The 20438-nt window shown below is 24.6% G+C and overlaps 3 protein-coding genes across 4 annotated transcripts in view; 2 read left to right on the top strand and 1 right to left on the bottom strand.

The window, feature by feature from the left end:
- Nucleotides 1-2152: 2152 nt before the first annotated feature.
- On the bottom strand, nt 2153-10013 carry LOC126897680 (MAP kinase-activated protein kinase 2). Its single transcript, XM_050671457.1, has 8 exons — nt 9260-10013; nt 9059-9198; nt 7642-7706; nt 7087-7194; nt 4043-4141; nt 3862-3937; nt 3576-3786; nt 2153-3355 (listed from the first exon to the last, which is right to left on the bottom strand). The coding sequence occupies exons 1-8, from the start codon at nt 9428-9430 to the stop codon at nt 3140-3142; spliced, it is 1086 nt and encodes a 361-aa protein (XP_050527414.1). The 5' UTR covers nt 9431-10013; the 3' UTR covers nt 2153-3139.
- Nucleotides 10014-10215: 202 nt separating this feature from the next.
- On the top strand, nt 10216-14638 carry LOC126897686 (MOB kinase activator-like 2). Its single transcript, XM_050671474.1, has 5 exons — nt 10216-10625; nt 11763-11923; nt 11992-12088; nt 12154-12278; nt 12750-14638. Exons 1-5 carry the CDS (start codon nt 10621-10623, stop codon nt 13148-13150), a joined length of 789 nt encoding a protein of 262 aa, XP_050527431.1. The 5' UTR covers nt 10216-10620; the 3' UTR covers nt 13151-14638.
- Nucleotides 14639-19071: 4433 nt separating this feature from the next.
- LOC126897670 (trehalase) overlaps nt 19072-20438 on the top strand; it is a 54870-nt gene continuing 53503 nt past the window's right edge. Inside the window, exon 1 of one of the 2 annotated variants that reach the window (XM_050671437.1) lies at nt 19072-19232. The gene's annotated coding sequence lies outside the window, so the exon portion shown is untranslated. The remainder of the gene's footprint in view (nt 19233-20438) is intronic. The other variant, XR_007702166.1, reaches the window with a different exon arrangement.

Genomic DNA, 20438 nt, shown 5'->3' with positions numbered 1-20438 from the left:
AAAAACTGTCGTAACTTTTTCAAAAATAAACATATCAATATAATTTTTTTTTATATAGATGCTTAATGTCTTTACCTATCATTTGGTATATTTTTTTTGTAAATCTGACACTTAACCTGCCCACAGGGGGGGATTTAAAATGACAACTTTTTCACAAAAAATTAACTTTTTCAACTTAACTTTTGAAAATGTTCCGGAAGGTCTGACACTTTTATATATATCTTAAATTAAAGCTAATGTAATATACTTTAATTTGAAAAAAAAAAATTTGACCTCTGGACTTGTCTTCGTGGTGAAAGTTGACATCAAAGTTAATAAAAAATTACGATTTTTGTAAAATAATTTTTTTTTATATTTTTAACTTAATAATGCTCTAACTTTTTCAAAAATGAACATATCAATATAATTTTTTTTTATATAGATGCTTGATGTCTTTACTTATCATTTGGTATATTTTTTTTGTAAATCTGACACTTAACCTGCCCACAGGGGGGGATTTAAAATGACAACTTTTTCACAAAAAATTAACTTTTTCAACTTAACTTTTGAAAATGTTCCGGAAGGTCTGACACTTTTATATATATCTTAAATTAAAGCTTATGTAATATACTTTAATTTGAAAAAAAAAAATTTGACCTCTGGACTTGTCTTCGTGGTGAAAGTTGACATCAAAGTTAATAAAAAATTACGATTTTTGTAAAATAATTTTTTTTTATATTTTTAACTTAATAATGCTCTAACTTTTTCAAAAATGAACATATCAATATAATTTTTTTTTATATAGATGCTTGATGTCTTTACTTATCATTTGGTATATTTTTTTTGTAAATCTGACACTTAACCTGCCCACAGGGGGGGATTTAAAATGACAACTTTTTCACAAAAAATTTACTTTTTCAACATAACTTTTGAAAATGTTCCGGAAGGTCTGACACTTTTATATATATCTTAAATTAAAGCTAATGTAATATACTTTAATTTGAAAAAAAAAAATTTGACCTCTGGACTTGTCTTCATGGCGAAAATGGCTACCGAATGCTTTTTTCGTGTGAAAATTCTCGATTTTATTATTTATATTATATTTAACTTTATAATGCTATAACTTATTGAAAAGTTTATGGATCCACACAATTTTTTTATGACAAATAATATTTTTTAATAAACCCTTTTTCATTCGACATACTTTACCTTAATCAGGATATTAATAAGGAACCAGCAGATCAAGTAGCTTTTGGAATAAAACACCAATTTTTTTAAAATTAAACACTATCTAAAGATTTGCATCGAAGCGTTTATTTTTGATAGTGATTTTAATCACTGTCAGATATCATTTACTTGATCCAACTATGCCACGTCACCACTGTGCCGCGACCCCACTGTGCTGGGTTTTTTTTTTTTTCGTTTTATCTTATTCTTGTTGCATTAACTCTTCCTGGATGTCCAATGTAAGATTTACCATATGAACACGGTTCTTCATAGACTCTTAATGATTGCATTTCTTGCAAATTATCCTTCAGGTTTCGGAGTATTGTTCCTATGACTATGTTTGGTTTGTAAACGGTTCTTATAATGTGTGGTTTCTTAAATTTATGACTTAAAAAGAGAATGAATTATTTCTATCTTCATAAAATTTGAGAACTAATTATTAAAATAGTATTATTTTACACTATTTGTATTAATTACAAAACAATTTTTTTTATTTACGTTTTTTGTAAAAATACTTTTCTCTTTTTATTGAGTTATGGTATTTTTAATATGAGCGATTTAATTACAAGCCAATAAACTTAATTATATTTCATATAATTTTAAAATAATAATTTCTTATGAAAATTCAATTTACGTGTATGATTTTATTATTTTCATATTAATATTTCTGGATTTATCTTCTAAGAATGTGAAGTAATTTTTAGTGTCAAATATTCATTCATATTTTGAAGTTCGTATGGATATTATTTAGAGAAACTATTTCTGGGACAAGTTCTTTTTTAGAAAATGGAATAGATTTCTTAATTTGGAAGTTAATGAAAAACAGAATGTATTACTTGTTCGGTTTAAAAATATACTTCGTTCACCTTCTAAAAAAATAATTTTTCCAACACTGAAGAATAATTTTAATCCTGTTTATCAATAGTATTTTGTTACTAAAACTAAAATTCAAAATTTTATTATCAAATATTTTCATACAATTTAAGGCTAAAAATATTTGTTCGTGGTGTTTCAGTTTAAATTAGTTTACAAACACAAAATTAATAAAATTACAAAAGAAGGATTTCTTCTAGTTAATAAAAGTACACAATAGTTAAGTCAATTTTAGTAGAAAAATTATGTACAGTTTTTACTCCATGTTCTTGCCTACTAGTTATATTACAACATTTCATTTTCTAGAGATTAATAGAAATAATAATTTATCATTTTATAAGGTTAACATAAATTTGAATTCACAATAATATGATATTTTAAACATGCAAAACACTGAAGTAAAATAATACTGTAAATTAATTATAAAGATACAACTAGAGTAAGGAAGTTTAATAACACCAAATTACATACATTAATGATATTAAAAATGTTTTGCCATTACAACAATTCTAACCTTTTAAAAGTACATAATCAGACAATCAATTAATATTACAATCAGTAATAGTATATAAATTTTCTTGATAAAAAAATAAAATTAATATACTATATTAATAAACAGCACTTACTTTTAAACCTACAAAATTGTTAACATTTTTAAAATGTTTTTCTTATTCCTGAAAAAACCAATTTACTTAAATACTTTTACTTTTGTTAATGTAAATCAGTATTATTGTTTTAATGTTATGGAGAGTTTAATAAAAGCTTAAATCGTTCTAATATAATATGTGTTAAATATATTTGACTTATGTTAAATTAAGAATATAACCATGTTACAAGACACTGAATACCAAAGTAAATACTTTTTAATTATAAACAACAAATCTTCAATACAATTCAATAATTAACAAACAAATATAAATGTTATTTATAAAATTATTTAGCATATTAAGCATAAATAATGAATTAAGAGTTCTTGACCTCATGACATATTTCAGAAAAATAAAAAAAGTAACCGCAAGTGGCAGATCGTCCATAATATCTTTAAAAAAATTTATGCATATTAATGAGATGTGCTGTTGGCTCCTACATTTTTCCTTCTTTTGTTTAATAAGGGATTATTGGATGCATTTAATGATTTAATATTAACTTGGTCATAATCTACACGCATTGTAGCAAGTGATCTAGTCATTTCTTCTTGAACTTCTGGCCATACATCTCCTGATTCCTTCAACATGCGACCAGTATGGAGTGGTGTCTGTGGAACCTCAGTATATCTCTATAATATATAAAACAATCGAATTAGTAAAAATATTTAAAATAAATAGTTTAAAACACTAAATTTTATATTAGAAAGATTTATTCAATACAATTAAAATATTTATCATCTAAAATATATCCAAAAGTATATTTTTTTTATTCAATGAATATATTTTATATTTAACTATTTTTTGAAGTATTATAAAATACCAATGTAGTATTAGTTCTTAGCAACTTACTGCAATCCATTTATGTCTAACGACTTGATCAATAGTAAGACGGGTAGCTGGATCAACAGATAACATACTAGATATGAGTGTTTTAGCATCTTTAGATACATTATCCCACTCAGGACTTGGGAAATCAAATTGACCAGTTTTGATACGGTTTTTCATACCAGGTGAAATAGCTTGCCCATGGTTACTAAAAAATGGTGGGAATCCACACAACCTGTAAAATAAAATATTATAACATTTAAAAAATAATAATAATAATCTTCTCAATTTTTCAGAAAAAAATACTTACAATATATACATTATAACCCCTAAAGACCAAATATCACAACTCTTATCATATTTCTCTGGTCCCAAAACTTCTGGGGCTGTAAAATAAAATGCATTAAAACATTATTTCTTCTTACTGCTAGATAAAACAAAAAACATATGTTTAGGATTTAATGTATGCAATTGATTTTCTAATGACTTACCAACATAATATGGGGTGTAACATGGAGTTTTTAAAGGTGCTTTTTGTGACACTTCTTTTGCAAAGCCAAAATCAGTCAACTTTAAAATACCATCATTACCTAAGAAAAGAATATTTTTTTTTACACAAACTAAAAATTATAATGTAAATGTTTTGTAACATGCATAGCCTTCAAGTACAATCTAAAGGGACTAAGAGTATATCTGCCAAATAAACATGAATAAATGTTCCCTTCATAGCACTATATATAATTTTTTACTACATGTAAACACTATAAACACAAAGGTGGCTCCTGGCTTGGACGACGGGACGATTGCACCCCCTACTAAAATTAATTAAAAGAAGTAAACTAATTTTATATTCTTAATTCTATATTTTTATTAAAAATGCAAATTTTTTAATAGTAAAATAGTTATAATACAATTGTCATGTGCGAATATCTTTCCCTCAGTATATGCAGGTACGCACACACAAGCAGTGTTTGGACGACAGACAGCATCAATTGGGTGGGGAAAGAAAAAGTAATTAGAACACCCATTTTATATTATCTTGCAATCTTAAATGGAATAATTAAAATTCTTAAGAATTTTTATATTACTTTAGTAACATCTAAAAGTAATAATTTAAGGGATTTATTAGGTAACCCTAAAGATAAAGGAGAATTTAAGTACCTTAAAATAATTCTAAACAACAAGAATATTATGTACGAAGAAATAAATGTGAGGCTGAATGCATCAAATCGATGTTATTTCCAATGAAGACCCTCTTTAAATCAAAAACGATATTAAAAAAAGTCAAAGAAAAACTTGATATAAGCTGCATGTGTCACATGGTCCACAACTAAAGGTGATGAAGAGAAGATTCAAAAGGAAAATCTGAATACATGGTCCAGTATATAATACCGAAACATAACAGTGGGAACTGAGATCAAATGTCCAGCTAGAAAACTTATAGGAAAAGGAAAATATTGTGCAATATTTTAAAAGTATAAGAATGCAATGGGCTGGACATGCGTGGCGAGCAGACGGATGCCTAATAAAAGAAATAATGATTTATATGACAGCGATGAGACCAAGGGGAAGACCATGAAGAAGATGGATAGACAGTATAAATGAGATATGGAAATTGGTAGTCCAAGAAGATGGGGTGGATTAGAAAGTTATAGCGTATGATAGAGAGAAATGGGAGAAGGTAGTTTTGGCGGTAAAAAAACCTCAATGGATTGTAAAGCCGGAAAAAAAATAGATGATGAAGGAAAATTGGGCATTTATGAAATACGATGTGAATGTTGTAATTTATGTTATGTAGGACAAGCAAAAAGAAATACAGGAGTCAGGTGTAAAGAACTCTTTAGAAACTTTAACAATCAAAAAATCAATAAATCTCCTGTAGATCCTGGACATTCATTAACATATAATCACTCTATTAACACCATAAAACTAATTAAAAATATAAATAATTACAAAGAATTCAATATAAAGGATGCAATAGAAATATTTAAAAATAAGAAAAATTTAATTAATTGGGATCTTGGCCCATTGAAAAATCAATTATTAAACTTGGATAAACTGGCAAAATGTTATAATCAATTATGTGATAAGATCATTAAAGGTATATAAGAGGAAATTTTTTGGTTGAACTACAAGTAATCAATTTTTATTACATAAAAAAAGAATAAATCTAATAATTGGATTTTAATACATTTTTTTATAATATTGCAAGGAGGCTTTTATACCGGTCTGTAAAAACAACATGGTTTGCCACTTGCATAACGACTAGCTATAGTAACAAGGGTCGCCACCATCTAGACGAGGTGCCACACCTATCAGATATGATTACCGGACCATAGGTGGAATTTAATTTTAAGTTAATTAAAAGTATAATCTAAGTTAATATGTCGTTATATGTATAAATTACTATTATACCTCGTGGTTTATTAACCACAATTATGACAATCAAAGTTGTATGTGGTTGATATGTAAAACATACCGTAGCCCGTGTCTAGATTAAGGAACAGGGATAAAATACACACAAGTAACTAAGTTACTCACGAAATAAAATAAATATTACAGTTAAAATTAATAAAGAAGTTTAATTTAATTGTTAAAAAAAAGAAGATTAAGTTAAACATGGACAAAAATACGAATGCATCATAAACCATGTCTACAAATAAAGGCAACAAAAATAAAATAAAATATTTAAACAAAAAACAAGTAATATTACAAACATCACGGAGGGTATTGGAACACATCCATTAATGTTTATCAGAAATTAATGAAAAACACCAGAAGCAGTCTGGACACTCACTCCTTAGTGTTGGCTAGAAGAAAAGGGAAACACGTGCTTTGCACACATAAACAAAATTAAGTTAATTTACGATAAAATAAAAATGAAAAAAATAAGTAATAAAATATAGCTCATTACATAAATACAATATATAAAAGAAAACGATAACCGGTCACCGAAAAGACCTATCCGATGGTCTGGATGCTTCGCCGAAAAGACCTGGCTGTTCGCCGTTGGCAGCTCTACTCCATCATTGAAAAAAATGACAATAAAACAATAAACGTATACACTTTAGCACGGTCAATGACAGAAGAAGGAATAGAGAAGAGCCAACACTAATTTCAAATCGATAACAGCCAGTCTTTTTGGAAGGGATCAATACTGATAAACAATTCAATTTTAATTATATTTCTCTTTTATCGCCTTATCTAGCGGTCAGCGGCAAAATAATGAGTGGTTGACACCGCTGTCAGGATAAGGTTCTTTCGCGCGATAAAATAAATAAGTAAACATAACAAAAAATCATAAATGGTCCATCTTCGAATTTGTAACGTTACAATATTATATAATAATTTAAATAATAAATTTAAAAAAACCCAATACTGATAAATCTGAAATTGCATATATTAACAAATAGAGATAATGTTTTGTTGCTTGTTGGACTGGCCAACTTAATAACAATAATTGTTATAAAATAAAAATATAGCAAAGAAAAAGAATAAAATAAAATTCCATTTTTTAAATATAATAAGTGTTTACCAGGTTTTGAATACAAAAGATTTTCTGGTTTTAAGTCTCGATGAGCAATATTCATATCATGGAGATACTTGACAGCTGAGCAAATATCAGTCATTATGTGTGCAGCTTCTATATGCAAAAAAAGTTCAATTAAAAAAAACTAGAATTTACAATTGAAACCAAATAAATTTAATATGTTTATTGTATAGTTGATATTTTAACACTAAAATATTAATAGATACTTAAAACAAACTATTTAAAGTAAAAAAAAATTGTTTTATTCACCATTTGTTTATTTTTGTAATTCTATATTCTCTTCCATTTTAATTTACAGAGTACTAATTTATATAATAAATTAGTATATTTTAATGGGATATTATACATATTCAATGAATAAAATAAAGCTTTTTCATTTATTTACAATCTAAGTAATGCAACTTGCTTTTCATACTCGATAACTATTTATTATTGAATATGAATTATAAAAAGTTATTTTTACTAAATATAAATACATTAGATATAAATAAATAATTACAAAAAAAGTATTGAAATTATAAAAAAAAATTACAAATATACCTCTTTCAGTAAATGCTCCATCATTGTGTTCTTGAATACGTTGAAATAATTCACCACCTTCCATACTATCACATAATAAGTAGGATATAAGATAATATATACATAAGTAAATATAAATCAATTATTGCATTTATTTTTAAAAATGAATTTACAATTATCTAATTATACCTGATAAGTCAAATTAATTTTCTTTTTTCATTTTAAAAACTAGTTATAAATACCAAATTTATAATACAAAACCATATCAAATATTTTGGTTAATGTTTGAATTAAAAAAAAAAAAGGATGTCGTTAAATTTTTAACATAATACTAATAACAATTTGTCAATAACCCGTACAGAAGTCAAAAAATTATTTCAATATAAAATGAAATAAAAAATATCTAGCTAAATTATAGCTGTTTCATAACAGTTATAACTGTTGGGACATTTCTTTATATTACCAGACTGAGAATTTTTCAAAAATGTCTAGTTGATAGCTTCAATATATGTTTGTGATTTTTTTAAATATCATTAAGCAAAATCAGTCTAGTAGTAGGAGCAGGATTAATCGAACAAACAAAAAAAACATTGCAAAGTAAAACCAATAGTTTTGATGCGTAGCTTCTCAATTATAAATTAATAAAAACAAATTTTTTATATATTCTTTTAGAAATACTAAACTTATTATTGATATAGAATATTATTTATTTTTATCTCTAAAAGGTAATGTTAAATGATAAATATTAAAAGATATTGTAATACTTTATCACAAGTATGTAATATGGTTATTGTTCTTTAGAGTACATCAATAATTAGAAATAACTTCAATCATATAATTTAAAAATTAATGAGATACTTAAAACAATTTCATGAAAAAGAACATAACATTTTTTTCAATTTATCATATAAATAAATTTTTATAACTTTTTGAAAAATATATAGATCAACATAAACTTTTGTTTCTAAATACTTTATAAATACCCCTTTCATCCGACATTTTTTTTAAATCGGACAATTTATGTGCAAATGACAGTTGAGGTAGAATAAAAAATAGGAGTTAATTTTGCTTTTAGAATAATCCACCAATTTTTTAAAATTAAACACTATCTACAGATTTGCATCAAAGTGTTTCTTATGATTTTAATCACTGAAAGGTATCATCTATATTTGTGCCATGACCCCACTGTGCTGTAGTTTTTCAAACTAATCCTGCTCAATAACTTTTTATATAATAAATATACATTATTTTTATTTCATCATTAAATCTCCTTGACTATTTAATTATCTTATAAATTCTCTATTGGCTCTGGATAAATAATGTAATATTAGAAAACAATATTATAATTTTAGATAAAAAAAAAAAATGATAACCATCTATTCTATTCAATAATTTAAAATTTTTTATTAATTAAATTTAATAAAAATGAAAATTTTACCATTCCATGATAACTAAAAGACATTTTTTTCCCACATATATATTTTCATAAACATCAATTATGTTCACTATATTAATACAACCACTAGCTCTCCAGTGCAAGTCAATTTCTCTTCTTGCCTTCTGACAATCAACTAACGCCTAAAAATAAAATAATTTTTAATAATTCAAATAAAATGTGCTATTACTTTTATTTTTTTACTTTTAGAGCATATTTTTGGCCTGTAGTTTTTGAAAAACACTGCAACACTTTACCATTGATGCCTAAACCTAAAACATTGTCTGAAATCTTGTAATCATACTCAATTGCTGTGGATTTTGGTTTCTTGGTTAAGAAATAAAAATCACCACCGCTATCAACTGCAATACTCATTATGTTGTTGCTTCTATTTCGACTCCTTTTATTGTCAGTTTTTTTCCGCGCACTACCTCGCCATTGTAAAATTAACGACGGCAAAGCCGCGAAGGTCTGGGCTAACTTATCGATTTTGTTGTTGTAACTGCGTGATTAATTAATTTTTCCAGTAACTTTTGTAAAATTTCTTAAACCCAATTGTTAGGCAGATGGTACGGACAATGTTAATGATTTTATTCGTGCACGTCGTTAAGGCCACCGCGACGATTTATCAAAATATTTATTCTTAGTGTGATAACAATAATAACTAATGATCATAACAATAATACTGATGATTAAATAAGCAACTTGAAAAGTAAATATTTAAAAAAAACTACGAAGCACGCATTCTCGTGTACAATAAATGAGGATAAGTAATGAAAAACAAAATTTGATTATAATTATATTGAAATGTATTAAAACTTTGCTAAAAAATTATTTAAATTATTGTAAGATAATAGACGTTTTCTAAAAAATACTCAGTTGTTATTCCCGAGTAGTAAACTATTGAAAAATTAGATTGTTTAAATCGGTTTTAACTATATGTTGGTAGCCAAAATTTATAAATAATGACATGCAACTATTGTCATTTTAACATGAAAATGTTATCTCAGTAGTTCCCTGCGTTATCATATTACCACAGTTAAGATAAAACTGTGATATTACCATCATCTGTAAACCTGCTGATATCAGAATAATTGATAATGTCATGATAGTATAAACTTTTTCTCTGTCCTTTCTTATAGATTGTACGTTTTCATTCCCACCAGTATATTTATGTATTGTAGTTGTTGTTTTATAGATATATTATTGTTCTGCGTATGAGACAAATGAAAATGTGTACGCGTTAATATCATTATTGACGTCATATTTATTAACAGTCTATCGGACATCGTTTAAAGACTATCAGAATTTTATTTCACCTTAACTTACGATTTATTTTGTTCTATAACATTTAAACGCGAAAACATCAATAGAATGGCAATATGACGTCTTCTATTGTTTCGCTTAATTTTCAGTAATTGTAACAAAACTTTTACATGATTGTTATTATTCCTTTTCATTAATATAATTACGCAAAAACGTATTTATATTGAATGGTTGGCGAATAAAAATCTGACAAACTGGATAAGCTACCTGAATATCTCCGCGATACCGTGGATTGGTTTATGGGGTGAGTAATTTATTTGGACATTTAAAAAAAATCGAAATAAATTTACTGTGATGAAAATTTTCCAACATTAAAGGGACAAATTCCGTTTATATTAAAGTTTAAAGTTCAAGAATTGTTTTGTAAATATTTATTTATTTATTTTAACAATTAATAAAAGACATTCTACTGCCATATTTTGAAATAATACAAAATATTCTAACTTAAATATAATTGAAATTCTTCCTCTCATATTATTTAATAAAAAACTACTTGTATTATGACCTTACAAGCAAATCTCTCACTATGAAATTTAACGAAATACCTATAAATAGATTTTGCATATAATTGTCATTTTTACATTAATTTATTTTGTTTTAAAAATTTATCAAACAAAAGCTTGTGTCAATGAGAAATATAATATCCAGTGCATATTGCCACTAGTGTAAAATACTTGGTTACAAATTGCTTTGCTTTCTGTGTAAAGGATTATTTCAACAAAATGTCAATACTTCAACTGTTTTAGAACTCAAAATAATAATTTATTCCCAACTGCAAAACAGAGAAACAGTCTTAAATAAGTGTTATGAACTTAAAACATAGCAATTAACATAGGTTATAAGAGTTTTATTAAGTTTTTCCAAAAACATAACAACCAATTACTCGATTTTGAAAATCTAAAAATTAATGTATTAATTAAATTTAAATTAATTTTAAAAATGATAAAAAGGTTTTTGAAGTAAATTTTTTTATCAGTTAATCTTTAATAATAAAGAATAAATTTTCATCTTTGGTAATATATTCATTTAATCTTAGATTCTTATAGTGTATTATATCTAATAATATACTTAAAATAAAATTTTAGCCTAATTTAATTATTTATTCATTTAAATTACTAGTTGTCATTAACTTTCCTAAACTAAAAATAATTATGAACTAATGATAATGGTCAATTAATGGCTGTAACCTATTAAATTTCCTAACTACTGCTTTTATGTTTTTCCATCAGAATAATAGAATAGTTACTCGAATATCATGATAAAAATAATGCTTTAAGATTAGTAAAATGTTATTTTAAAAACAATCACAATTGTATGATATACAGGTCTTATACCTAATAAAAACTTTGTTATTTTAACTTACAAAATATATTATTTTCAGAAAAGGCCGTAAGTCTAAAGATAAAGAATTATTGTGTAATGATGACAACAAATTATATTTAGATGAATCTGTATTAGAAAAAAAATTACCTGATATTGATCTTAGAATATTAGTTGATATACCTAATGGTATTGATTACAATGAGTGGCTTGCGTCACATAGTATGTATTTATTCTTAATTAAAAATAATTTTTTTTATGTAATATTCTATACATTTGTTTTATTGTAGCTATTTCAATATTTGATAATGTCAACTTAATTTACGGAGCTATATCAGAATTTTGTACAATATCTGGTTGTCCAGACATGATAGGCCCAGGTTATAGGTACAATATAATATTTCTCGTTAGTTTATTAACTATATTTTATTTGATATAGTTATTTTTTCTAGAACCTATTTATGGTTTGATGAAAAAGGCAAAAAGTCTCGAGTTGCTGCTCCCTTATATATAGATTATGTTATGACTTATATTCAAAAAACTATCAATGATGAAACAATATTTCCGACAAAATATGGTAAGTTTTTTAAATTTCATAAAACATGATTATTTAAGCAAATTAAGAATATTGATAAATATGCTCCTGAATAGTAACAATAAGTATATCAAATGTAGATATGTCCATCCCAAAGAAATGTCTCAGTAGTTTCAGAGAAGCGCTTATATAATGCCAAGAAACAAAATAAGAGCATATATACAATAAATTTTAATTAGTTAATATTCTGAATCATAATCATATTTCAGTTAAACATATTGTAGATAGTAAAAGATATCTTAAATTCAAAATTTATATTAAATTTATTATAATTTATTATTAAAATAAAAAAGTGTTACCCCTTAAATGTATTATATTAAATATTTTTCATGTTAAAAAATTTTTTTACTTAAAATATCATCTTGATGTTAACTATCTATTCCTTTTTGTTTTAATTGCAAAATATTTCATATATCAATATAAAAGTTTTAAATATTTGTTTTTTTTTTTTAGCAAATGACTTTCCTGTTGGATTTGAAGTAGTTGTACGAAAAATTTTTCGATTGTTGTTTCATGTGTTAGCTCACTTATACCATAGTCATTTTCGTGAATTAGTGTTATTAAATTTGCATTCTCATCTAAATTGTGTCTTTTCTCATTTATCTGTATTTAACCACAGATATCAGTTAATTGAATTACGTGAAACTGAAATACTTCAAGATCTTGTTCAAGCTTTAAAAATTTTAGGAAATAATGAAGAATGTACTAATATTAACAATGATGATGTTAATGCATTATTTAAAGGTGTTGTGAACAAAGAACCAACCGTATCATACGCTGATCAACCTTTAAATATTTTTCCGAACTCGCCCTCCTCTACACATACTTTAGCTACTCAGATTAGTAATTTCTAGTCTTGTAACACTTTATAATACATTTATTTATTTTTTCTGTAAATTAATTTTTTATTAAATTATTTTAAGTTAGAAAAGATAATGATTATATAGTTTTGAGCTATAACAGTACCATTATATATATTGAGCTTCTATTATTTTTAGAGTTAAATATTGAGGTAGTAAATTTCTTTACTATCAGTATTTTCAAATGTTTTTACTGTGTTTAACATTAAAAAATTTAGAAAAAGAAATTGGAAATGTTTCATTTAAAACTGTCTCCATAATGTATCTCATTCATCCATGTTCCTGTTTAAGAGTATATTGTAACATAAGTTAATACAACATAAACATATAATTTTAGTATAACAAAATAGTGTTAACCCTCCACATTACTTAACAACTTAAAATATTTCATTTTATTTCACTTCTTATAAATGTATGGGTATTAATATTCTTTAGAAAATAATTTTCAGTACCATCTCAAATCATGAAAACTTAAAACTATTATTTGAATACATGACTAAACTAAATTATTCTTTAAAAATGCTTTGCTTATTTCTGTTATTTTCCAATACATTACAATATGTAATAATAAATTTTCCTAATTATAACTCTGTGGTTTAGTACAAAAGGCCTATTGTTGTAACATTTATTTCACTATTTTTTTTTTTATTTTTTATTATCAAAAAATAATAGAAAATATCAGTGTTCAGTAAGTAAGGAAACGGGTTTCTATTGTTTTCATTCTATGTAACAATTTACTTGAGTCCTTACTTACTGAACAGTCTGTATAATTATTAATAATTAAGCTGAATTTTGTAAGAGATATGACCTTTGACCTTTCTTGCATTTAATAATAGTAAACTAAAAATTTTATTATATAACATCATTGTTGAATAAATTTGGTCTTTATTATTTTTATATATATAAAATTGAGATTGCTTAAAACAAAATATTGTAAATATTTAAGTTTTTATATTGTCTTTTGTGATTTACTCAAATATTGTGATAGTTAATTATGAGTTATGATAAAAAAAGAAATGTAATTAATTTGGGGATTGTACTTATTTTATTATTGTTGTTATTTAAAATTATTTATACTATACATATATAGTATTGTTTAATAAATTATATAGTTAAACGTGACAATATTCAAAGTCTAATCAAATTTTCATGTCCAATTAATATTTTTAAATTAACTTAAACTTATTAAAAATGTATATACAAAATATATTTTTTTGGATCTTATTTAACATATTAAATGTTTAAAAAAAATAGCTTAAATTGATACCGTCCAATGTTTATTTTTATATTTTGAAGTAGTAATTCTTCTAAAACTTTGTTACCAAAATAATTCTTTATAGTAATTTTATCATTTACTTATGTATAATTTTTCTGTTGTATAAAAATTAGGATAACCTTAATTTTTATTTCTAAAAATAAAAAAAAATTATAAATTACTTATTTGTTATGTTACCTAACTTACTAAGAGTTTGTAGTTGTACCATTAGAAATATAATTTATTTATTGTTTTTAGTAAGGGATATTGTCACGTTTATGTATATTGTTGTATTGTAAGTATTAAAGATATTAAGACTTATGTAATTCTTTCTTTTTTTTTTTTTTTTGATTTTTTTTTTTACAGTAGTAGTGTTAATTATGAAATTAATTTAAACTACTGATATGGGTATAAAAGTTTTCATAAAGTTAGATAAACATTTTATTTTTTGTCATAATCATTTTATACAAAAAAAAAAACAATATTTTTTTAACTATATATTTTTTTAAGATAAAAAAAATATATATACAGAGTAATTCACTTTTTTTGAACCACTTAATTCATTGAAAAACAAGAATAATATTAATAATTTTTTTATTGGTTATTTTTATTTCAATTTTTTTTTCAATTTATCTTTAATAAATTATTTTTCAGTTTAATTATCTATATTTTATCAAGGTGTCAACATTAATTTTTTTAATTGCAACATAATTAACTAGTTTATGTATTAAATCATGATCTAATAAGAAAATGACTGGTCGATAACAATTTTTGGACTTCTATTTCAGAAGTTATTAACACTTTAAAGTATCAATTGGAGATGAAGAGTTGCCATTTTTATAACTCCTACCTAAGTATAAAAATAAAATAACTTCTGGAATAGTTGTTCATTGATTGACCAATTAATTACTTAACTAGTTTATTATCTAATAAAGTATAAGAAATTAATATAAATGATGATAATTCATGAATGATAATTTGAAAAAACATTGAACTAAAAGAAACTAATAAAATAATTATCAATATTATTCTTATTTTTTGATTATTTAAATGGTTCATGAAAGTGAATTACTCTGTATATATACAATGTCATAAAAATTATACAGTGTAAATAAATGTATACCTTATACATTTATTTAAGGCTAATTGGTTTTAAAAGTTTGTATTTGTTAAAATTATGAATCTGTAAAATTAATTATCTATGTATTATTATAATCTCAATAATTCTATTAAATCAGAGAATAATTAATAATTTTACCCAGAGTTATATTTATAATTATAATTTAATTTTTAACTCGTTACTTGGTACCAATAATATTGTATAATAAATACTTTTTTAGTATAAAGAGTTATCATGATTTCCTTAAATTATGAATTTCATTAAAGAATTCTTATTGTAAAAAAAGAAATATAATTTATATAACTAAACTGAGTTCCTCTCTGAATAAAAATTAATATAAATACTATAAACAATAAAATAACTAGTTTAACCATAGTTATTTGCTTGTATTTGTAACTATATATGTCATTAATGTATAATGGTGTTAATATGTTTTGTAATTTAAGTTGTTAATGATGTTTTAATTGTTGGTCTATTAAAAATGTACTATGTATTCTGTTGTGTGTTATTTTAATGTATCGTAAATCTTTAAATTGTGATCCAAGAAATCTTGCTAAAATTGATTTTGCCTATGTGTTACGTTATGTAAGGATATAAAAATTTTTTTAATAAAGAGAAAATCTTTATTTAGATGACACTTTACAAGAACATTTAAAATTTTCATTATAATTTATACTATCCTATTAAGACTATATTTAGTATAGAGATATGACAATTTTGGGTAAATATTTGTGAATATGATTTTTATGAGTTTTTTTGGAACATAAGAAATGATTTTAATAATATTGAGATTAGAAAGACTCTTAATATAATATAAATCAAAATATAATTTAAAATTAATAAGTAACATATTTGTTTACATATTAACTAGCACATGATAAAACAATTTTATATATATATTACAATATTTATTATTTTTTAATGTTATATTTTATGTTTGTGATTTTTTATAAATTAGTTAACGTTTTTTATCATATTGTAACTTAATGATTGAGCAATTCTAAAACTAGTAGTTACCAATTAATTTTAAAACAACCAAATCTAATTTAAATTTAATCATTTTGTAATTTTGAATTATAATATATTTTAATTTTAATTTTAAACTTTTTTTTAAAAGAAAGAACTTTTATTAAATGTAGCATTAACTGTTTTATACAATTTTAAATAATTATTTGAAAAGGGATCCAAGTGTTAACACTGAAATCCTTCTGGTGATAGAATAGTAAAATTAAGATAATTAATGGAAATTGAAGCTTTGCAAGCTTTATAATTCAAAAAATATTGTTTTTCTCTTAAGACTATAGTGTGATTGCATTTTAGCTTAATGTGGGTTTATAAAATAATGTTCGCTCATTTTTTTAAATTTATATTGCAAAAAAATAAAGGTACGATCAACACATTTTTTTTTTGTTTTAAGAAATTAGTAATTGTAGTAAATAGTCATTCGCGAGGCGCTGCTTTAAGTATACGTTAAGACGATGTGAGGTAACGAATTTCAGTTCTCAAAATCAATCGCATTTAGCAGTTGCTATATATGATAGGATATACTATCACAACTTAAAATCTTTATGTGGTACTCCGTAATATAAACACATGCGGTTAAGTTAATTTTAGTTATAGTTAGAAATTCAAATTTAGCATGGGTTGATGAAAGTTTTGAACACTAAACATTTAGTTAAAGGTATAATGCTAACTAAAATGTATTAGATTTTTCATTCAAATATGCTAAAAGTACTACCGAATAGCTTATGATAATGATAAATATACTTGTAAAACATTCATTTTTTTAAAATAGTTTGGTTACAAAGTTTTACAATAATTTTATTCATGTTATCTTATAGCTGGAGAAAGATAAAAAAAAAAATAATTTTCAGGAAAACTTGCCCTTTAGAAAATAAAAGAGACGATTGATAAAATGTTTGATGTTAGGCTAGATATTGATATAATCCCCATGCAAATTTCAATTTTATATATATTTACAGAAGTTTGGAAAAATCGTAGATACTTAACTTCACCATCTTACCGTGTAATAGTTTTGACAATTTTAATGCCTATACCCAAGGCTATAGGGCCTATAGTATAGGCGATTACGTTAAAGCACACTAAAAAAAATTGGAACTAGTTTTCAGTGACATGTTTTTTTGACGTGTTTTAGTGAAATAAGGAGACTCAGTCTACTAGTTACTAGCTAGAAGTACGAGATGAAAGACATATTATGAAGGTGAATAATGTAAATAAATTTACTCGGACACATCATCCGACACAATGACTTTATAATCAATATCTTCGAAGGAAAAATAACTGGGAAGATACCAAGAGGATGCCCAAGGAAACAATATTTTGAAAATATCCTGGAACTCATGAACTGTGCATCTTTTGTTACACTGAAGAATTTGGCGTCAAACATAGGAGTGGCTTCAACGACAAGGTATTACCTTTAATAGATGATGATGAGTTTACTAATTCAAGAAGAATAAAAAAATATATATAATCAACCTTTCTAATTTTTGTTTCTACTTTGTATACATTCGAGAACCAAAATGTTCTGTTATACAACATTTATTAAAAATAATAAATATTTCTACAATATTACTGATTGATGGTCATAATAATCATTTACATTAATAAAATGAGAGACTATTGTGTTTCATATTGGTAAGAAATTCTACATTTTATCTCTTATAATTAGGGATTCTGTAGAAATTCGGTGATCTTATCTATCACCACGACCTCCCTTTCTTACTGAATTCATAACTATGTTTTAATCCTTAAATGTTGTCAGGTGAAAAAACAAATGATTCATGAGTACTGATTATTACACTTATAAAACAATATTTTTTTATAAACCATATTTGTCTATGTTTATATTATTATAGTTATTAAATTATGCAAGGTAAATGTTTTGTAAAAAGATAGTTGCTGTTACTATAGTTTATTTTTACAAAATGCCAATTTTAACAGAAAATACGGGTAATTTTGACTAAAAATTGAGCATTTAAGGGTATTACTTAAATTTTTTTTTTAATGTGTGTTTTTTAAGTACTATCTTAGGTGGTGAGACTGAGTCTACCTACTTTAAGCCCTGTGTTTACCATTTATAAATATAATATTATTACTATTATTATTCAGTTATTTAGTTATAAACTTAATTTAAAGAAATATAGCATATTATAATGTCTTTGATGATTTCAGTTGATACCATAAATGATAACATTTGATAAGATAATGATTTATATTTTCTGTGTTATTAGTGATAAGTCTGATTATACAGACCCAAATAACTGTGGTGATAATACGTTAGATACTTTTGTCATATTAAAAAACGTCGTCTTCCAAGAATAAGGTTATTATAAAATAAATTTTCCACAGTTTGGTTCTTTGCACATGTGCGAAATTTTAACCTTGGCCTCTCCAATACCATCAGTAAAACGACTTCCTCCGTCTGACGCATACAATTTACACCCCGCCCTTACCTTACAGTACCTTGCGTTTTGTGGGCTGGCGACTATCGCCCACTCTGTTTTCAACCCTTATTTGACACTTTTGGCACTGCAATGTTAGCTCAGTTATTCGCGTGCTTGGCTACGGCGAAAAGTTTTTGTTAGTAACAGCTGCTGTGTAATTTTCAACTTGTAAACGTTTTTTGGAGTTTGGAACAAAGGTTTGACTTCTCTAGCTGCTTAATGTCATCACCATAACAGGTACAGTTATCCAGTCATCTATTTTTCAATGTTCTGACCATTGAAAGTCTATTAAACTGGTAACTATAAATAAAAAAGGTTTCTTCCTTTTAAACCTGGTGTTGACTAGTTATTTAGAAAATGGGAAGTGTAATTTCATAATTCTCTTCTTACAAAAATACCTGCTGGTTGTTATTTATCATTCTAATTTACATTTTAATAAACCTAATAATAATATACTATTATAAAGACGCTTAATAATAATAGTAGATCTGTTCATATAGTAGATCTTTTCTAATATATTCAAATATTCCTTTCCAATAAAAAATTTAATCTAAGTCCTATTTTATTAAATTATGTTTCTTAACTTTTCTTCTTCGAGGTTCAATTTTACAATTAAGATACAGTGTATTTAATTAGTTTTTATAAAATTTTAAATGATTAAGATTCATTAATCTACATTTATAAATTTTATGTATTCTTAAGAAAATAAAGTAGATCTATTTTTGTTATAAATTATAATTTAATTAAAACTATTATGTTTCATAATTTTAACTAAAAAATTATATTGTGAATTTGATATTTTGGGTACCACAGTTATATTTAAAATTATTAGTGTATTTGTTATATATTTATTATCAATTAATAGATATCTAATAAATTAACCTAAAAAGTTTCAATTTTCGGTCATTTTCTTATTTTTAAGCTTGTTAAAAATATATGTTAACTTTTTGGTTTGTAGCCATCTTCCGTTCTTCTCTATTATCTGCTTTCCTTTTCATTTCTACATATGAGTTTCATCCTTAGTCTTTTATTATCTGTTGAATATATTCCAATCTTGGTCTTCCCCTATGATTCTTCCCCTCTACACTTCCTTCTATAATCAGTTTTAACAATCCTTCGTATTGCATTATGTCGCCTATCCATTAATTTCGTCTCCTAACTATATTATTCCATAATAACTTCTTTCCTTCTGTTATTCTTTCCAGTACCTCCCTCTACATTGGTTACTCTGTCCATCCAACTTATTCTTAACATTCTTCTATAGTATCACATTTCAAACGACTCTAGCCTTTTTTGTTCTTGTGTTGATATTGTTTAAGGCATAGTAACCAACTTTTATCTATTAAAAAAAAAAACACTTAACAAATAATTTATTTTTTTATTAGTAATATTATTTTTTTCCAAATTAAATTATATAAATCCTACTTATCCATATTAAATATT

The sequence above is a fragment of the Daktulosphaira vitifoliae genome, unplaced genomic scaffold (assembly GCF_025091365.1).
Source record: "Daktulosphaira vitifoliae isolate Bord-2020 unplaced genomic scaffold, ASM2509136v1 Scaffold_2, whole genome shotgun sequence".
Classification (NCBI taxonomy): Eukaryota; Metazoa; Arthropoda; class Insecta; order Hemiptera; family Phylloxeridae; genus Daktulosphaira; species Daktulosphaira vitifoliae.
This window is presented reverse-complemented; position numbering and strand designations above follow the sequence as displayed.